The sequence below is a fragment of the Capricornis sumatraensis genome, chromosome 21 (assembly GCF_032405125.1).
Source record: "Capricornis sumatraensis isolate serow.1 chromosome 21, serow.2, whole genome shotgun sequence".
Classification (NCBI taxonomy): domain Eukaryota; kingdom Metazoa; phylum Chordata; class Mammalia; order Artiodactyla; family Bovidae; genus Capricornis; species Capricornis sumatraensis.
The window spans coordinates 7,737,299-7,754,768 of record NC_091089.1 but is presented as its reverse complement, the minus strand read 5'-3'; the positions used below and the strand labels follow the sequence as shown (position 1 = coordinate 7,754,768).

The 17,470-nt window shown below is 38.6% G+C and overlaps 1 protein-coding gene across 1 annotated transcript in view; it reads right to left on the bottom strand.

The window, feature by feature from the left end:
* The window catches only part of NETO1 (neuropilin and tolloid like 1), a 101,563-nt gene that overhangs the window by 24,370 nt on the left and 59,723 nt on the right, over nt 1-17,470 (bottom strand). Inside the window, exon 7 of the mRNA XM_068993844.1 lies at nt 7,432-7,660. Coding sequence (XP_068849945.1) covers nt 7,432-7,660 — 229 coding nt within the window. The remainder of the gene's footprint in view (nt 1-7,431; nt 7,661-17,470) is intronic.

The window sequence follows — 17,470 nt, the reverse complement described above, 5'->3', positions numbered from 1 at the left end:
GAGCATCTAGGGAAGGCCAGAACTTGGAGTAAATAAGAATTAAAGCCAAGCATCAATGGAGACCATAGCCTCAGGCTTGCAATTCTGTTAATTCAAAGACCAACGAATTACTGGGTTACGTGTCTTAATCTTTTAAAAATACACAAACTCACCAAAGTGATGAATGAAGATCTGTATCAGGACAACGTCAATTTACACTTTAGCCTACCTTCTAATTGGTCATTTGCTCCCTCTAGCACTTATAATTTTCTTTCCTTGATGAAATACATATAGACTATAATGCCGACAAAGGTCTGTCTAGTCAAAGCTATGGTTTTTCCAGTAGTCATGTATGGATGTGAGAGTTGAACCATAAAGAAAGCTGAGTGCCAAAGAAATGATGTTTTTGAATTGTGCTGTTGGAGAAGACTATTGAGAGTCCCCCTCAAACCAGTCCATCCTAAAGGAAACCAGTCCTGAATATTCATTGGAAGGACTGATGCTTAAGCTGAAACTCCAATACTTTGACCATCTGATACGAAGAACTGACTCATTGGAAAAGATCCTGATGCTGGGAAAGATTGAAGGCAGCAAGAGAAGGGGACAACAGAGGATGAGATGGTTGCATGGCATCACTGACTCTATGAACATGAGTTTGAACAAGCCCTGGGATTTGGTGATGGACAGGGAAGCCTGGTGTGCTGTATGTAGTCCATGGGGTCGCAAAGAGTCAGACATGACTGAATGACTGTACGGAACTGAACTGATAATGATTTTTGATCTCAGCACATGACCCAAACTTGTAAATGTGTTTGGCCTAGACTTTCCTAGAGGGAAAATTAAATATTACAGTTTTGATTTGATTGCTATCAAAATTTTTTGGTGTATTTTTCCAGAGTGTTACTGAGCTCTGTGCACTTTTATAGTAATATTCAAATTACAATCTACACACTTTTTTTTTAATTTTAGGATCCATTAAATTTAGCTTATTGAGGTGATATGGTAATTTACTTGTGCATTATAAAATGGAGAATTTGTACTACCTAGGACAGAATGCAGACTGGGTACAAGAAGCAGCTGGCAGGCCAAACCATGTTCCGGACAAGACAGGATAGGGTAATAAAACTGAACAGTGAAATAATCACCAATTACCGTGACAGAAGAGTATGGATCCTACTAGTATAAACAAAAGCTGAAGGGGAAAAAAAAAAAAAAAACTATACAAGAAGAGAATTTGGTTTCTTAGAATGCAGGGTTTAAGTGGATGATATACTGAAGTATATGAGGAAGTGTGTGGTGGGAGGAACAGAGTTCCAGATACAAGGGAATGCTTGCTGAAATGAGTCACACATTTGAATTCAATTTGAATGAGTGAGGCTGCACCTTGAGAGAAGCAACCCTCTTATTCATCTTTGTGCCACCAGTGCCTGGTGCTTCTGTGTTTACTGAAGGAACAACAGAATGAATGGAGGATCACAAAGAAGTAGAAAACCGGACCCTTGTCAAGGACTAGAACTTTCAAACTTCTTTCAAAAGGGAGTAAAGATTATTATCGATATTTGTGGTGTATACTTAGACCAACCAGGATATCCAGTGCACTTCTATATATCAATAACAAACTATCTAAAAGGGACATTAAGAAAACAATCTTATCTACAACTACATCAAAATGAAGAAGATAACCTAGGAATGAATTTAACCAAGGAGATAAAAGACATGTACTTAACACATTGGTGAAGACGTCTCCCTTTTGATGATCAAAATCAACTGACTAAGGATCTTATTTATGTCTCCAAAATAACTTCTACCATATAATGTATTAGAAAATCGTATCTCAAGCTACTCAGGTTCTGCCTATCTCAAGAGGAGAAAGGTTGTAAGACTCCAATACTTTGGCTACCTGATGCAAAGAGTCAACTCATTGGAAAAGACCCTGATGCTGGGAAAGGCTGAAGGCAGGAGGAGAAGAGGATGACAGAAGATGAGACAGTTGGATGGCATCACTGACTCAATGGACATGAATTTGAGCAAACTCCATGAAATGGCTAAGGACAGGGAAGTCTGGTGTGCTGCAGTCCATGAGGTCGCAAAGAGTCAGACACAACTTAGTGACTGCTGCTGCTGCTAAGTCACTTCAGTCGTGTTTGACTCTGTGTGACCCCATAGACGGCAGCCCACCAGGCTCCCCCGTCCCTGGGATTCTCCAGACAAGAACAATGGAATGGGTTGCCATTTCCTTCCAACAACAAATACTGAGAGGTGGAAATCTTTTGGATCATCTCAGAATTCTGCCTTCCACAGAACCTTTCAACTCAATGCCTCGTTGAAATTAAAAGTTACTATATATATATATATATATATTACTATATATATATTATATATATATATTAGTCAGTTCAGTTCAGTCGCTCAGTCGTGTCTGACTCTTTGCAACCCCATGAATCGCAACACGCCAGGCCTCCCTGTCCATCACCATCTCCCGGAGTTCATTCAGACTCACGTCCATCGAGTCAGTGATGCCATCCAGCCATCTCATCCTCTGTCATCCCCTTCTCCTCCTGCCCCCAATCCCTCCCAGCATCAGTCTTTTCCAATGAGTCAACTCTTTGCTGTAAATAAACCTGTAGTTTAGATTCTATCGTCTTTTGCCATAAAATGATATGAAACTAAATATATAATCTCATTTTAGCAAAGTATTGTAACCATTATTCCCATATCCTTAAAGTGAACAATTTTCTTTTCATCTTTTTTTGTTGCATGTCTGCTTTTATCAGAAATATGCTGCACATTAATCAAGCATTAAGTGATTGAGATTTTATTGTGGCCTAAATAAGAGTAGAAGAGCAATTGAAGGTGGAGCTTAGAAGTCACCATGAGATAGTACTCAGGGTATTCTTTCATTCCAGTTGCTGCAAATTCTTGGAACACAGAAAAAGACCCGCTCAGAAAGTCTGACTTGTGACTCACTGTGAAGAGGTACACTTCACCAATGTCTCCATTATGCATATCAAATACTTAACCACAGAGTTCTATCGTAATTGATCACATATTTTCATATAGAAGTATGTTCAAAGTTGAAATTACACCAATTCTAATCAGTTTTTTAAAAATCTGAATGATTATTCAGAGCAAGACAATGTCTTTATATAAAGTGACGCAAATGTGTAAAACTCTATTCTTACAGGCAATCTGAAATTGAGCTACCAAAATAAAATATAACACACTTTCAATATCACTGTAAGAATTATTCAAAGTGTTCTACGTTTATGTCAAGTTGGATTCGTTCTTCTTTATCCTCACTTGTGTTTCTACTCTGATTTTTTCCTCCTATTTGTTGATTTTTGACCCAAGAAAGCAAATTAGTCACAATGGTTAATATATTTTCTTCTTCATTTCAGAATACATTTAAAGTTTAAATAAGTCATCTTTCTTAGAGAACACTATCCAAGGTTATTAATAATATATTAAAATTTGAGATCTTTTTTGGGTACCTATATGTGTTTTCATCTCCATTAGATGGACTGTTTGAGTGGACTGAGATTGTGAGTAATCTGAGTACAAAATGCCAGTATTAAAAAGACTATAATCAAGTAAGACAGTGCCTCTTTGGTGATAACACTGTTTTTTTTTTTTTTTTTTTTTCTCTAGTTGCTAGGTTTCAAAGTTGCTCTGTGGGGTACAGTCTGGATACTATTCCTCTGAAGCCAATGTCTTTGAGCAGCAGCCAGCAGCAGTGTGATACTATTAATCAAGGCAGCCGTCTCAGGTAGAGCTGAGAAAAGGCTGAGTTGAACAGTCAGCAAGACAGTGCGGGCAGGAGTATGCTATTTATGGGAGCGATCCAGTGAAGACATCACATTATTCCTCATGACACAGTTGAAGGTAAATACTTCTCCAATCAGTGATCTTATAGTCCCCCCATTATACTAAACGGTATTTGTTGTTGCTACAAATGCTGGCATTTAACCCAGACTTTTAAAATGCCTCTAATGTGCATGGGAAACCTCAACGTCTGATGACCCACAGTAAGAATTTCTGTACCTCTCTTACACACTCATCCTTTGTCTTTTCTGTGATTTATTCGCACACAATGGACATGAGTTTGAGTACACCCTGAGAGATAGTGAAGGACAGGGAAGCCCAGTGTGCTGCAGTCCATGGGGTTGCAAAGAGTTGGACACAATTTAGCAACTGAACAAAAACAACAAACAACAACAGATTCAAATGCAAAAATAAAAATGATTTGAAAATATATTCCCACTGGCATCCATTAATTCCTGGGTTCATATTTTGAGAACAGAAGCCCCTTGTCATGATTCTACATTAGTCTGATGTTTATGGTAATGTACGATGCTATACAATGTATGATTACAGAATGTAACCATGAAACATAAATGTAAGATGCATTAGGTAAGACAGAAGAATGAAAATTCAGTTTGTAAAGCATGTAAAACTATGCTGACAAATGTTTCACAAGTGATGCATAAGTGTGATCTGCTTTTAACATCATCATCATCTTTAGAAAGTGGAAGCTCTGCTCATTCCTTAAAGATGACAAAGGTATCCATGGAGACCTGCCAATATCAGGGTTCAGGTCTTACATTCTTGCCTCAGTACTGTTAACAAATCATTGAGCATGGGGTTGAGGGTATTCAGGGGAAGTCAGTTAACCTTCCCTGGGTCTTTTCTTTTTCCGTTTGAATTCATAAAGTGTTTGGGATTGAAATACATGACTTCTAAGCTCGTATCTAACCTCTAAAATATCTTATGGCCCTAATAGAAGATATTTTGACAGACATAAGAATATTATTGAATATGCCTTAAAGCACCTCTCAACACTGAACTGGGAATACCATCTAAGAAATGTGGGAACTAAGAAAAATATCAAGGTGCTTTCTCACTATTAGAGCATGAAAGGGCTGGCCACCGATTCACATCTCTAATCTTTATTGCATATGTGTGTGCTGTGCTCACTCGTGTCCTATTCTTTGCGGCCCTGTGGACTATAGCCCCCCAGGCTCCTCTGTCCATAGGATTCTCCAGGCAAGAATACTGGAGTGGGTTGCCATTTCCTTCTCCAGGGGATCTTCCTGACCCAGGGATTGAACCCACGTCTCTTACATCTCCAGCATTGGCAGGTGGATTGTTTACCTCTAGTACCATCTGGGAAGCACGATACATACACAGTATGATACAATCCCATCATTCTTTAAATAAGAAGAACTTTAAAGACTCACGGATCTCCACCTTTGAATTGAAAGGCGCTTCGTCTTCCCTCCCCGCTGTCCAGCCTAGAGACTTGCCCTATACCATTCACACTTGATGAGAACCCATTTCTCATATATTCTCCGTGGAAGTTCATCCAATGTTGTAATATCACACTTTCTATGAGCTAGACACTTTTCCCTGAATCACAGTCAAATCGCTTCATATTATTAATTTAACATTAATCTTACTTCTCAGACATTAATCCATACCACCGCTCCCCCAAGTTTATGGTAATTGTCACATTTTGGACAAAAGAATCTCTAGGGTAGGGATACCTTCTACTTTAGCCTTTTCCCCTGACTCTAAATACTTCTGCATCCGGATCAGCCACTCCTAGCTAATTACTCTGCTCTCATGAATAACACTCAGAAAAGAACAGGCTGTGCAATTTGCATTTTGACCACTGCAGCTTCCTGTGAGAGTATCTCCTCTGAGCTGCTTATTGCACATTTGTTAACACAAGCTAAGACTGCATTCGATATTGCTGTCAATTATTTCTTAAAAGTATTGGCTTCTATTGAGTTTAAATGAAATAAAATCTTAAGAAATCCTGGAGTCTAGGTTCCTTTGCTTGACATATGAAACGTAAGAAGACATTTTGTAATTTATCCTTACTGAATTATGGTGCAGTTTTGATAAAAATTGCACATTTTGTAATATTTTAGTAACTTTATTACTTAATGCATTAACTAGACCTCCCATTTATGTTAAACTAGAAAGAAGTTCTTAGTCTATGATTATCCAAGGCTGATAAAAATATTGAATAAGGTATAATCTGACCCTCACCAAAGGCACAATTGATTAGATTTAGAAGAGTACTCATTGATGAAAACACCACATGTGCTATCTTCTAGCCTGAACTGATTTAAATTCTAAGTAAAAAAATGACGAGGTTTTTTCCTCCAGATACCTTGCTGAAATAAAGATGCACTAGCTCTAACATTTTGATCAATTCCTGAAAGGAAGACCAAGATAACAACTTGCTGCTTAAATCTGCAATAATCCAGGATGGGAGACTTAACATACTCTGTGATGGTATCAAGATTCAAAAGATTGAGGGACATTCCCTACTTCTGGTGCCATAGAATTCTCCAACTGGGTAAGTAGAGAGCAATTTAAAGCCAAAAGCATTCATTCATGGTGCAAAATAATCATCTAGGACATTTAACATTTTTGGATTAAAAAAAAAAAGATGGTGGCTGCTGCAGCTAACTTTGAGAAATCCTTGACATTTCAAAACCATTTTGTCTTTTTCTTTTTTTAACGTACAGTTTCAAATGACAAGGTACTGATTCCTTAAAGCTGAATTTCTTGGGTTATTTTTCATTTGCATAAATTTATCAAGCATAAATTACTCAGGGTTTCTGAAGAACATTCCAAATATATGTCTATTCATCTGACTCATTATGTGTAAGAACATGATTTTCTAAAATTGCTGTGCTTTTGCCCATAACTCTGGGTATCATCCATTGTGCCATTTAAACTATTTTCTGGAACTTTTTCTGTTTACTCTCTTCCCAATCAATTCTTCCTCTTTGTCTAGTTTACCTGGAACTCTGCAGTCAAGGACCTATTTAAAATCAATGGGACTGCAAGAGAAGCTTACTAAAGAGAACCTACCAAATATTTTTATGACAGTTTTTAAGATTTAAACTCAAACATCATCGGAAACTGCTGCTTCCTAAGATCTAACCCAAAGACAAACGGAATTCATCATGCCCCAGTTTAGTAGTGCGAAATGTCTTAAGTATGGCTACAGTGCATATGTTGATACTGCGTTGCTCTGTTAGTCCCTAAGTCCTGTCTGACTCTGCGACCCCATGGATTTTAGCCCACCAGGCTCCTTTGTCCATGGGATACTCCAGGCAAGAATACTGGAGTGGGTTGCCATTTCCTACTCCAGGGGATCTACCCAACCCAGGGATCCAACCCGGGTTTCCTGCATTGCAAGCAGAGTCTTTACCGTCTGAGCCGCCAGGGAAGCCCTGCATTTGCTGATGTAAGTAATCAAAAGGTCATATGTAACTCTCCTGTTTCTGGATCAAAGAGAAGGAAAGGGAATCTAAGCGGTTTGAACAACTTATTAAGGCTCAAACTGCATGAAGGAAACACCATTCACAGTGCATGAGATCTGCACCCTCCGACCCACTGGAAGGCAGAGCAGCGAAGAGCGGAGACGCTTACGTTCTTGGAAGGACGTGAAGAGCATCTGGAAGCGGCTGTTGCGGCTGCCCTCGTCGGCCCACATGCGGATGACCCCGAGCCCCGTGCGGAGCATCACGTCGTTGGCCACCGTGCTGCAGAACTTGGCTTTCAGGTCCTCCACCGAGCTGCTTCCGTCATACACCGCCACGAAGTTCCTCTTGCATTCGTTGGAATTCTGCATCTCATAGTCCAAGAACCGTAAGTAGATCTGTAAAACAACGAAGATGCGATAATTTCCCTGCAAAGAGGGAAACAGTTCAGTAAGCACCAGCGCTTCCTTTCTCTTTCTCAGTCTCACAAGACAAGCTTGATTGCAATCAATCTTATTATTTTGTCCCTGTGGGTGGTAGAAAGTAAAGACGTGTATCACTCAGATCAACTTCTGCTTAATACTTTTTTCAAATGTTATTATCCCTTCTTTTAGGTATTTTTACCCAGATAATTCTTATGTCTTCTCTTTTCTGGAATCAGTTATTAGTTTTCATACTAACTATTTTATTTTAATCAGCACAAATGTGTTTTAAATATTGCTGATATATTCTTGTTAGAGTTCCATGACTTCAATTTATTTCCAAAAATGTGTGGAAATGCAACCTTTGTACTAATATCAAACAAAGCCAGAAATGGCATCAAAAGATAGTCTCTGCTTTTACTTTGCTTAAATTATTTCACATAACTACACTGCTTCATTTTAAAGATAGAGTATATATATTTTAAAATACAGCTAAATCTGTGGTCATTCTAACCATAACATACAATCAAACCATTTAGTTAAGTCCATGTAAATAAAAATTAGATTGACACTTAATAGGTAAAATGGGCTGTACAAGCTACTTTAGAGATTATTGTTAAATACTCCCCCAAACTCTATAAAGTGGTGCATTTATTATTATACTCAGGAAATGCAGACTTGGATGATATAAATTACAAATTAGACACAAGGTCCCTCAAGCCAGTCTGTAGTCCTTTCACCATATTACACTGCTTCAGACATACTGTTTTAAGAGCAACAGACGTTATTTGACTCTCTATGAATTTGCATTAAAAACTGAAAGCAATTAATTCAACCAATGCTAAACATATATAATGGACTACTACTCAGCCACAAAAAAGAATGAAATCCTGCCATTTGAAGCAACATGGATGGACCCCAAAGGTACCATGCTGTATGAAGTTAGGTGGAGAAAGACAAACGTCATTTCACACATATGTGGCATCTAAAAACCAAACCAAACACCGTTTTAAAAAATCAATCTGTTAGATAGAAAACAACAAAACAAAACCAGAACAGTTGTTGCCAAAGGGGAAGTGAGTTGAGGGTGGGCAAAATAGGTAAACGGGGTCAACCTTATGCTGATGGATGGTAACTGGTCTTGAGGTGGTGACGGCCTTGCAGAGCACGTAGGTGGCGAATTATAGTGCCGTATGCCTGTACCTCATGTAACAGTAATATTAAAAAATGACTTCCATTCTCCAACCACAGTGGCATTATTCTCCCTTTGTACGACAATATTACTTTGGACATTTTTTGAGCTTTAGTTACAGGTCATATGTAACTTTTGTTGAACTGTGTGCTCCTAAAAAGCTGGGACACTGCTGTACTTATTTTATTTTCAGTGTTTGGCCATGTGTTATGTATGTTAAGCACTCACCATAAAATTTAATGGATGTACATTTAATGACTGACTATAATTTTGTTTTCTTTATTGACTTCATTTTTTTCAGCATCCACCACATATCTATTGGGCACCTACACACCAGACTTTGAGTGCTATAAATCATGATAATTATATATATATATATATATATATAAAATAAATGACAATTTATTATTTGCAGAGGAAATGGTATGCAATAATTCTCAAGACAAGTTATTTATAATATAACTCTAAATTATGACATAAAAGCATATATATAGTATGATGCAGACTTATAAGGAACTGACTGAGTAAAATGTGGATCTTAAGTCAGGAAATCTTCATATAGTTCTCAGGAGTAAGAACAAGACAGAAAATAGGGAGAAACAGACAAAATTGAGAAGTAATGACAAACACCATAGTTTTATTATGCTTTGTATGGTGAGAAGGTTTTCATGTATATGTGATCTGTAAAATCTCAGTTGGAAGCTATACCAAAACTCCCAAATACTTTGATACTGATTTTAAATTAACTGACGTTGTTGTTGCTGTTGTTTAGTTGCTCAGTCATGTCCAGTTTTCTGCAAGCCCATGAACTGTAGCCCACCAGGCTCCTCTGTCTTTGGGATTTCCCAGGCAAGAATACTGGAGTCATTCCCTTCTCCAGGAGATCTTCCTGACCTAGGGATTGAGTCCGGGTCTCCTGCATTGGCTGGGGGATTTATTCTCAGTGAGCCGCCATTACTACAGCCTTATAAAACCTATAGTCTAAGAAAACCTCCTGTTTATCATTCCCAGGTTATTGCTTTATTTTATTCTTTCAAAAGTTCAAGTATTACTCATGTAGCCTATCTTAGATCTACTCTTCCCAACCGAATATTGCATTTCAGAAAATTATCCAGAAAATTTTACTGTCCATCTTAGGAAGGTATATCTGAAAATATCAAACAAGTTTATACTAACTAGTTTGTTTTTCAAATTTTCACATGGATTTGTACAAGGGAATTGTATCTGTCATTCACATGACATCTTTGCCAGGAAGCAAAGGAGACCAAATAGCTTACTTAAGGAAAATAAATCAATATGAAAGCCTTAAACTGGATTAAAATCCTGAACTCTTATTTTAAAGACCTTTTTATTTGGCCCATCCTGATTAAAAGTAAACAAAATGAAAACTGTATAAAAATATAAATAACTATAAAGTCTAAGTATTCTTGGAAGGTAGAAGAACTTAAATGCAACAAAAATCAAATATATATTTATATTCTCAAATAGTACACAATGATTCCAACATATAATTAGCCCTCAAAGTAATATGCAATTAGAATTGTAAACACACATAGTTCGTAATAGGAGAAGACGCTGAGCAGAGTGACTGAAAATCCCTCCCTCCAGTGTTCTTACGAAGTTACAAGAAACAAACACGATGCCCACAGAAAGAAAAATAATTAAGGCGATTGTTCAACTAATTCAAGAAAGAAAGATTTTTGATTGTGTCACATTTTCAGGTTGATTCAGGGGTGAATATGTCTGGACAATTATTTCAGGTTTCTTTTCGACTCTGAATAAAGTCGACTTAAAATGCTAACTACTTGCATCGTACATTGACAATAACTCAAGACACTGTGCAAAGGCATTATCTCACTCAAATCTCTCCGACAGCAATGCACACTATTATCACAACTATTTTAAAATAATATGACGTTTAAAAAAGCAAAGTGATGCTTTTAAAGCAACACAGGACCTTAAGTAATAGATCAGTATTCAACTCAGTTCTTCTTGACACTTTTCTCCTTGGTATCAGACTTTGCAGACTCAGATAAACTTTTTTGAAAATTTTCAGATGGATAGTCCAGAAAGAAAGTTATAGTCCTAAATGAAAACAAACTAAAACAAAATTGACAAGTAAGTAAGCAAAACAAACCATTTCTATTTTTCTAAAGGGACTAAGAAACATACTGATGATTGACATATGAACGAAATTCACAGAAAACAAATGTGTCCCTCTGAAATAAATGGCTGTTTATATTTTCTTTAAAAATAAGATTATCTTATAGAAGAACACTGATATAGGGAAAAAGGTGATTTGCATAGTTGACCTTTGTTTTCTCATTTGACATTTTCCATGGGAGGTGAATGGTGTGCACTCTTACAAGAACCTGCATGGCTGAAGTGGAAGAACCTTCTATATTTAAAGACCATTCTTATTAGAGCTATTTCAAATCCTAAAAGATGATACTGTGAAAATGCTGCACTCAACATGCCAGCAACCTTGAAAAACTCAGCTGTGGCCACAGAACTGGAAAAGGTCAGTTTTTATTCCAACCCCAAAGAAAGGCAATGCCAAAGAATGCTCAGACTACCGCACAATTGCACTCATCTCACACGCTAGTAAAATAATGCTCAAAATTCTCCAAGCTAGGCTTCAACAGTATGTGAACCATGAACTTCCAGATGTTCAAGCTCGATTTTGAAAAGGCAGAGGAACCAGAGATCAAATTGCCAACATCCACTGGATCATCGAAAAGGAAGAGAGTAAGAGAGTTCCAGAAAAACATCTACTTCTGCTTTATTGACTATGCCAAAGCCTTTGACTCTGTGGATCACAGTAAACTGTGGAAAACTCTTCAAGAGATGGGAATACCAGCAACCTGACCTGCCTTCTGAAAAATCTGTATTCAGGTCAAGAAGCAACAATTAGAACTGGACATGGAACAACAGACTGGTTCCAAATTGGGAAAGAAGTACGTCAAGGCTGAATATTGTCACCCTGCTCATTTAACTTATATGCAGAGTTGCTGCTGCTAAGTCGCTTCAGTCGTTTCCGACTCTGTGCGACCCCATAGATGGCAGCCCACCAGGCCCCCCCGTCCTTGGGATTCTCCAGGCAAGAACACTGGAGTGGGTTGCCATTTCCTTCTCCAATGCATAAAAGTGAAAAGTGAAAGTGAAGTCACTCAGTCATGTCTGAATGTTAGCGACCCCATTGGACTGCAGCCTACCAGGCTCCTCCATCCATGGGATTTTCCAGGCAAGAGTACCAGAGTGGGGTGCCATTGCCACCTCATGCGAAATGCCAGGCTGGATGAAACACAAGTTGGAATCAAGATTGCTGGGAGAAATACCAATAACCTCAGACATGCAGATGATACCACCCTTATGGAAAATTCTGAAAGAGATGGGAATATCAGACCACCTAACCTGCCTCCTGAGAAATCTGTATGCAGGTCAGGAAGCAACAGTTAGAACTGGACATGGAACAACAGATTGGTTCTAAATAGGAAAAGGAGTACGTCAAGGCTGCATATTGTCACCCTGCTTATTTAACTTATATGCAGAGTACATCATGAGAAAAGCTGGGCTGGAAGAAACACAAGCTGGAATCAAGATTGCTAGGAGAAATATCAATAACCTCAGATATGCAGATGACACCACTCTTATGGCAGAAAGTGAAGAGGAACTAAAAAGCCTCTTGATGAAAGTGAAAGAGGAGAGTGAAAAAGTTGGCTTAAAGCTCAACATTCAGAAAACGAAGATCATGGCGTCCGGTCCCATCACTTCATTGGAAAAAGATGGAGAAAGAGTGGAAACAGTATCAGACTTTATTTTGGGGGGCTCCAAAATCACTGCAGATGGTGATTGCAGCCATGAAATTAAAAGACACTTACTCCTTGGAAGAAAAGTTATGACCAACCTAGATAGTATATTCAAAAGCAGACACATTACTTTGTCAACTAAAGTCCATCTAGTCAAGGCTATGGTTTTTCCAGTGGTCATGTATGGATGTGAGAGTTGAACTGGGAAGAAGGCTGAGCACCGAAGAATTGATGCTTTTGAACTGTGGTGTTGGAGAAGACTCTTGAGAGTCCCTTGGACTACAAGAAGATCCAACCAGTCCATTCTGAAGGAGATCAACCCTGGGATTTCTTTGGAAGGACTCATGCTAAAGCTGAAACTCCAGTACTTTGGCCACCTCATGCAAAGGGTTGACTCATTGGAAAAGACTTTGATGCTGGGAGGGATTAGGGGCAGTAGAAGCAGGGGACGACCGAGGATGGGATGGCTGGATGGCATCACTGACTCGATGGACGCGAGTCTGAGTGAACTCCGGGAGTTGGTGATGGACAGGGAGGCCTGGCGTGCTGTGATTCATGGGGTCACAAAGAGTCAGACACGACTGAGCGACTGAACTGAACTGAACTTATGGCAGAAAGCAAAGAACTAAAGAGTCTCTTGATGAAAGTCGAAGAGGAGAGTGAAAAAGTTGGCTTAAAACTCAACATTCGGAAAACTAAGATCATGGCATCTGGTTCCATCACTTCATGGCAAATAGATGCAGAAACAATGGAAACAGTGAGAAACTTTATATTTTTGGGCTCCAAAATCACTGCAGATGGTGACTGCAGCCATGAAATTAAAAGACATTTGCTCCTTGGATGAAACGTTATGACCAACCTAGACAACATATTAAAATGCAGACATTACTTTGCCAACAAAGTCTGTCTAGTCAAAGCTTTGGTTTTTCCAGTAGTTATGTATGGATGTGAGAGTTGGACTATAAGGAAAGCTGAGTGCCAAGGAATTGATGGTTTTGAACTGTGGTGTTGGAGAAGACTCTTGAGAGTCCCTTGGACAGCAAGGAGATGAAACCAGTCCTGAATATTCATTGTAGCGACTGACGCTGAAGCTGAAACCCCAGTACTTTGGCCACCTGATGTGAAGAACTGACTCATTGGAAAAGACCCTAATGCTGGGAAAGATTGAAGGCAGGAAGAGAAGTGGGCGACAGAGGATGAGATTGTTGGATGGCATGATCTACTCAATGGACGTGAGTTTGAGTAAACTCTGGGAGTTGGTCATGGGCAAAGAAGCCTGGTGTGCTGCAATCCATGGTGTTCAAAGAGTCAGACAGGACTGAGCAACTGAACTAAACTTATTAGAATACTATCCGTAGAGGAGTTGAACAATTACAGTCACTGGATATTATATATTCACTTCTGAACCATTCAATCATTTTAAAACTTTTAAAAATAATTTTTAAAAATAAATAAAATATTCCAGTGATAACTTTACTGAGTACAGAGTTGTTACTGCACAAACCAAATCCATTAACCAGACTAGTGATCAAGTTTTCCCACTGTAGCTATAGTATATACCATATTTAAAAACCGTCCCACATTAGGATTTAAATGATATTTTGTCAGCTTAAAGCTCATGCCATAATATCACTAAGGGGTAAAATGCCATGTGACAGTGTTTTTACTTAAGGTCGAAAACAATAGAAAGCTTTTTAGTGTGTCTGCTGAAGTAAAGAGAAAGTGATAAACAGAATCATATATAACTTCAGTAAAATAGTCAGATTACAATCTCGTCTCAGTGCATCAATTTGATGCATTCTTCTTTCTAATCAGTCACAAAGAGTTTGAGCTGACAAAATGATTTATGGAATAGGACGTGGAAGGCTTCAGAACATATAAGCAATTTCTAGTAATGTCTGTCTTCCAAGTCACACTAATAGGAGAGTAGAATCCCTTTTGCATATTTAAACCAAGGATATCTGGCTAACAATTTACTAAGTTAATACACTTGCAAACATTTAATATTAACCATTCAACCTGCTTCCATCGTCTGTCTCCCAATGATGTGCGAAAAACAAACACTGTTTGGGGGTCATTTTTTAAGACTTGCCAGAACAGTTTTCTCCATGATAAATATAAATTAAATACACCACAGTCTGAGAAACACTGACCACAGTTTCAATATTACTTTACATTTTGATAGATAAAGCTACATTCTAAAAAGCGTGTTGCCCAGGACTACTGTGGTTGCTGTTTGTTTGTGGCTGGACTTGCAGGGCCTTCTAATTTTAAGTAGTATAATCCCATGAATTTGGAGGAGAGCAGCACACACTTTATTCAGAGGAGAAAACCAGAACATCATACTGTGTTCTGAAGTGTTGAAAAAACACACACTCCACACAACAAACCCAGATAAAACAACATTAACGTGATTTTCTGGCCTGCACAGACAAGCATCTCAGTAACTTTTCAAAATCTGATGCTACAAACTGAAATTTCATTTAAAAACAAAGTTGAAGCATAACACTGTCGTAGGTAGTTCTCTAGTCAGTTAAGATTTTCATGTTGTTCATCCAATTGAGATAATAAGGGCAGGCTCAGTCTTTAGAGCCCCTAATCTTATCATGTCATCAGTTTTTGCTGCTGCCCTTTGCTGATGCATTTTCTCCTTGCTCCCATAACAAACCACCGCAAACTGAGCAGCTTTAAACAATGTTGTTGTGTAGTTGTGCTCAGTCGTTCAGTCTTGTCCGACTCTTTGTGACCCCAGGGATTATAACCTGCCAGGCTCCTCTGTCCGTAGGATTCTCCAGGCAAGAATACTGGAGTGGGTTACCATTTCCTCCTCCAGGGGATCTTCTCAACCCAGGAATCAAACCCACGTGTCTTGCAATTCCTGCACTGGCTGGTGGATTCTTTACCACTACCCACCCCACCCCCCCCTGCCCTGGAATTCTGCTTTAAATAACGTGCATGTATTATCTTTAAGTTCTGTAGGTCAGAAGTATTGGTGAGCTGCACTGTGGTCTTTGCTAAGGTCACATGAGTCTGAAAATTCAACTTTACTATAAAATATTAATTTATTGTATTTGTAAGTTTGTTCTTTTTTGTCTTAATATTATTCACAACATTTTGAATTAAGTAACATTTTAAAAATTATTTTGAAGCTTTAAATGATGGATAGTTAATAAAATTTATAGTTTTATTCTCCCCAAACCTTAATTATTAAATAAATAATCTTAAATTTATATACTTTGATAAGCCTTTTGACTTATTTGTGACATCACACTGGACTGGGGGTCAAGAGAGAGACTTGCTTCAATCCTTCTACTAACTAATCAAATATTTGAGCAGTTACTTATCATAGATTCATCAGGTTTTGGTCTTAAAAGGAGTTTAGTATTATCTATGCCAAAAAATGACTTGACTTTTTAATTATTATACAAAATCCCAGCCAAATTTTATTGGATTCCTTCCATGAATTCTCATTTGATCTTTGGACATCTCCATTATTAAAATAAAAAAACAAAAACCTTCTTTATATTGAATGTTCCTCTAGATCCAAGGATTCAAATAAATTCCAGTACTTTAAAAATATGCAAATTAAGTCTTATCTTCTTAATTCTATTTCCTGACAGTTCTTCAGATGTAAATAGATTGTCACTATGTCCAGTTATATATATACATCAGTTTACTTTTTCTATGAGTGTTAACTGAATGACAGATTTTTCCTGGCACTGGGTACTTACAGAGAAGGGCCTTCCCAGATGGCACTAGTGGTCAAGAACCCACCTGCTAATGCAGGTAGACCTAAGAGACACAGGTTCCATCCCTGGGGCAGAAAGATGCCCTGGAGGAGGGCACAGTAACCTCCTCCAGTATTCTTGCCTGGAGAATCCCATGGACAGAGAAGCCTGGTAGGCTGCAGTCCATAGGGTTGCAGAGTTGGACACGACTGAAGTGACTTGACACACACACACACGCACGCACCTAGAGAGAAATTAGCTCCAACCTTCACAAAATTAACATTGTTACCATCATTGGCTCATCTAATATCCTTCTCTAGTGGTTCTTTACTGACCCTGATCCAGAACTAGACACAATTAATATGCTCCCATCTCACTTGCTCTAGAATCTATATGAAAGCCAAAGAGTTGCTTGCTGCTCCTGCTGCTAAGTCGCTTCAGTCGTGTCCGACTCTGTGCGACCCCATAGATGGCAGCCCACCAGGCTCCCCCGTCCCTGGGATTCTTCAGGCAAGAACACTGGAGGGGGTTGCCATTTCCTTCTCCAATGCGTGAAAGTGAAAAGTGAAAGTGAAGTCACTCAGTCGTGTCAGACTCGTAGTAACCGCATGGACTGCAGCCTACCAGGCTCCTCCACCCATGGGATTTTCCAGGCAAGAGTACCGGTGTGGCCTGCCATTGCCTTCTCTGAAAGAGTTGCTTACAGAGACATGTTTCAACATCTCATTGTTAACCAACTTCGCTATCCTGACTCTGCTTATTCATCTGCTAAACGCACTTATCAGTAATGGATTTCCAACTTTCTTTCTGGCTCTGGTATTCCAATTTCTAAGAAATCTGGGTTAATCACATTCTAATTAAAGGCAATCATCTGTATTACAATTCTCAAACAAAGGCGGTATCAGATAGTGTATTTTCTGTTTATGAAAGGGCTGAGAAGTGACATACACTTGATGTAAATTTTAATGGAACCCCAGTAAGCTATTTAGCACTTTCATTGTGTAATACGTTGCAATCACCAGTTATCATTCACATATTCACAGGAGCCATTTCAAGC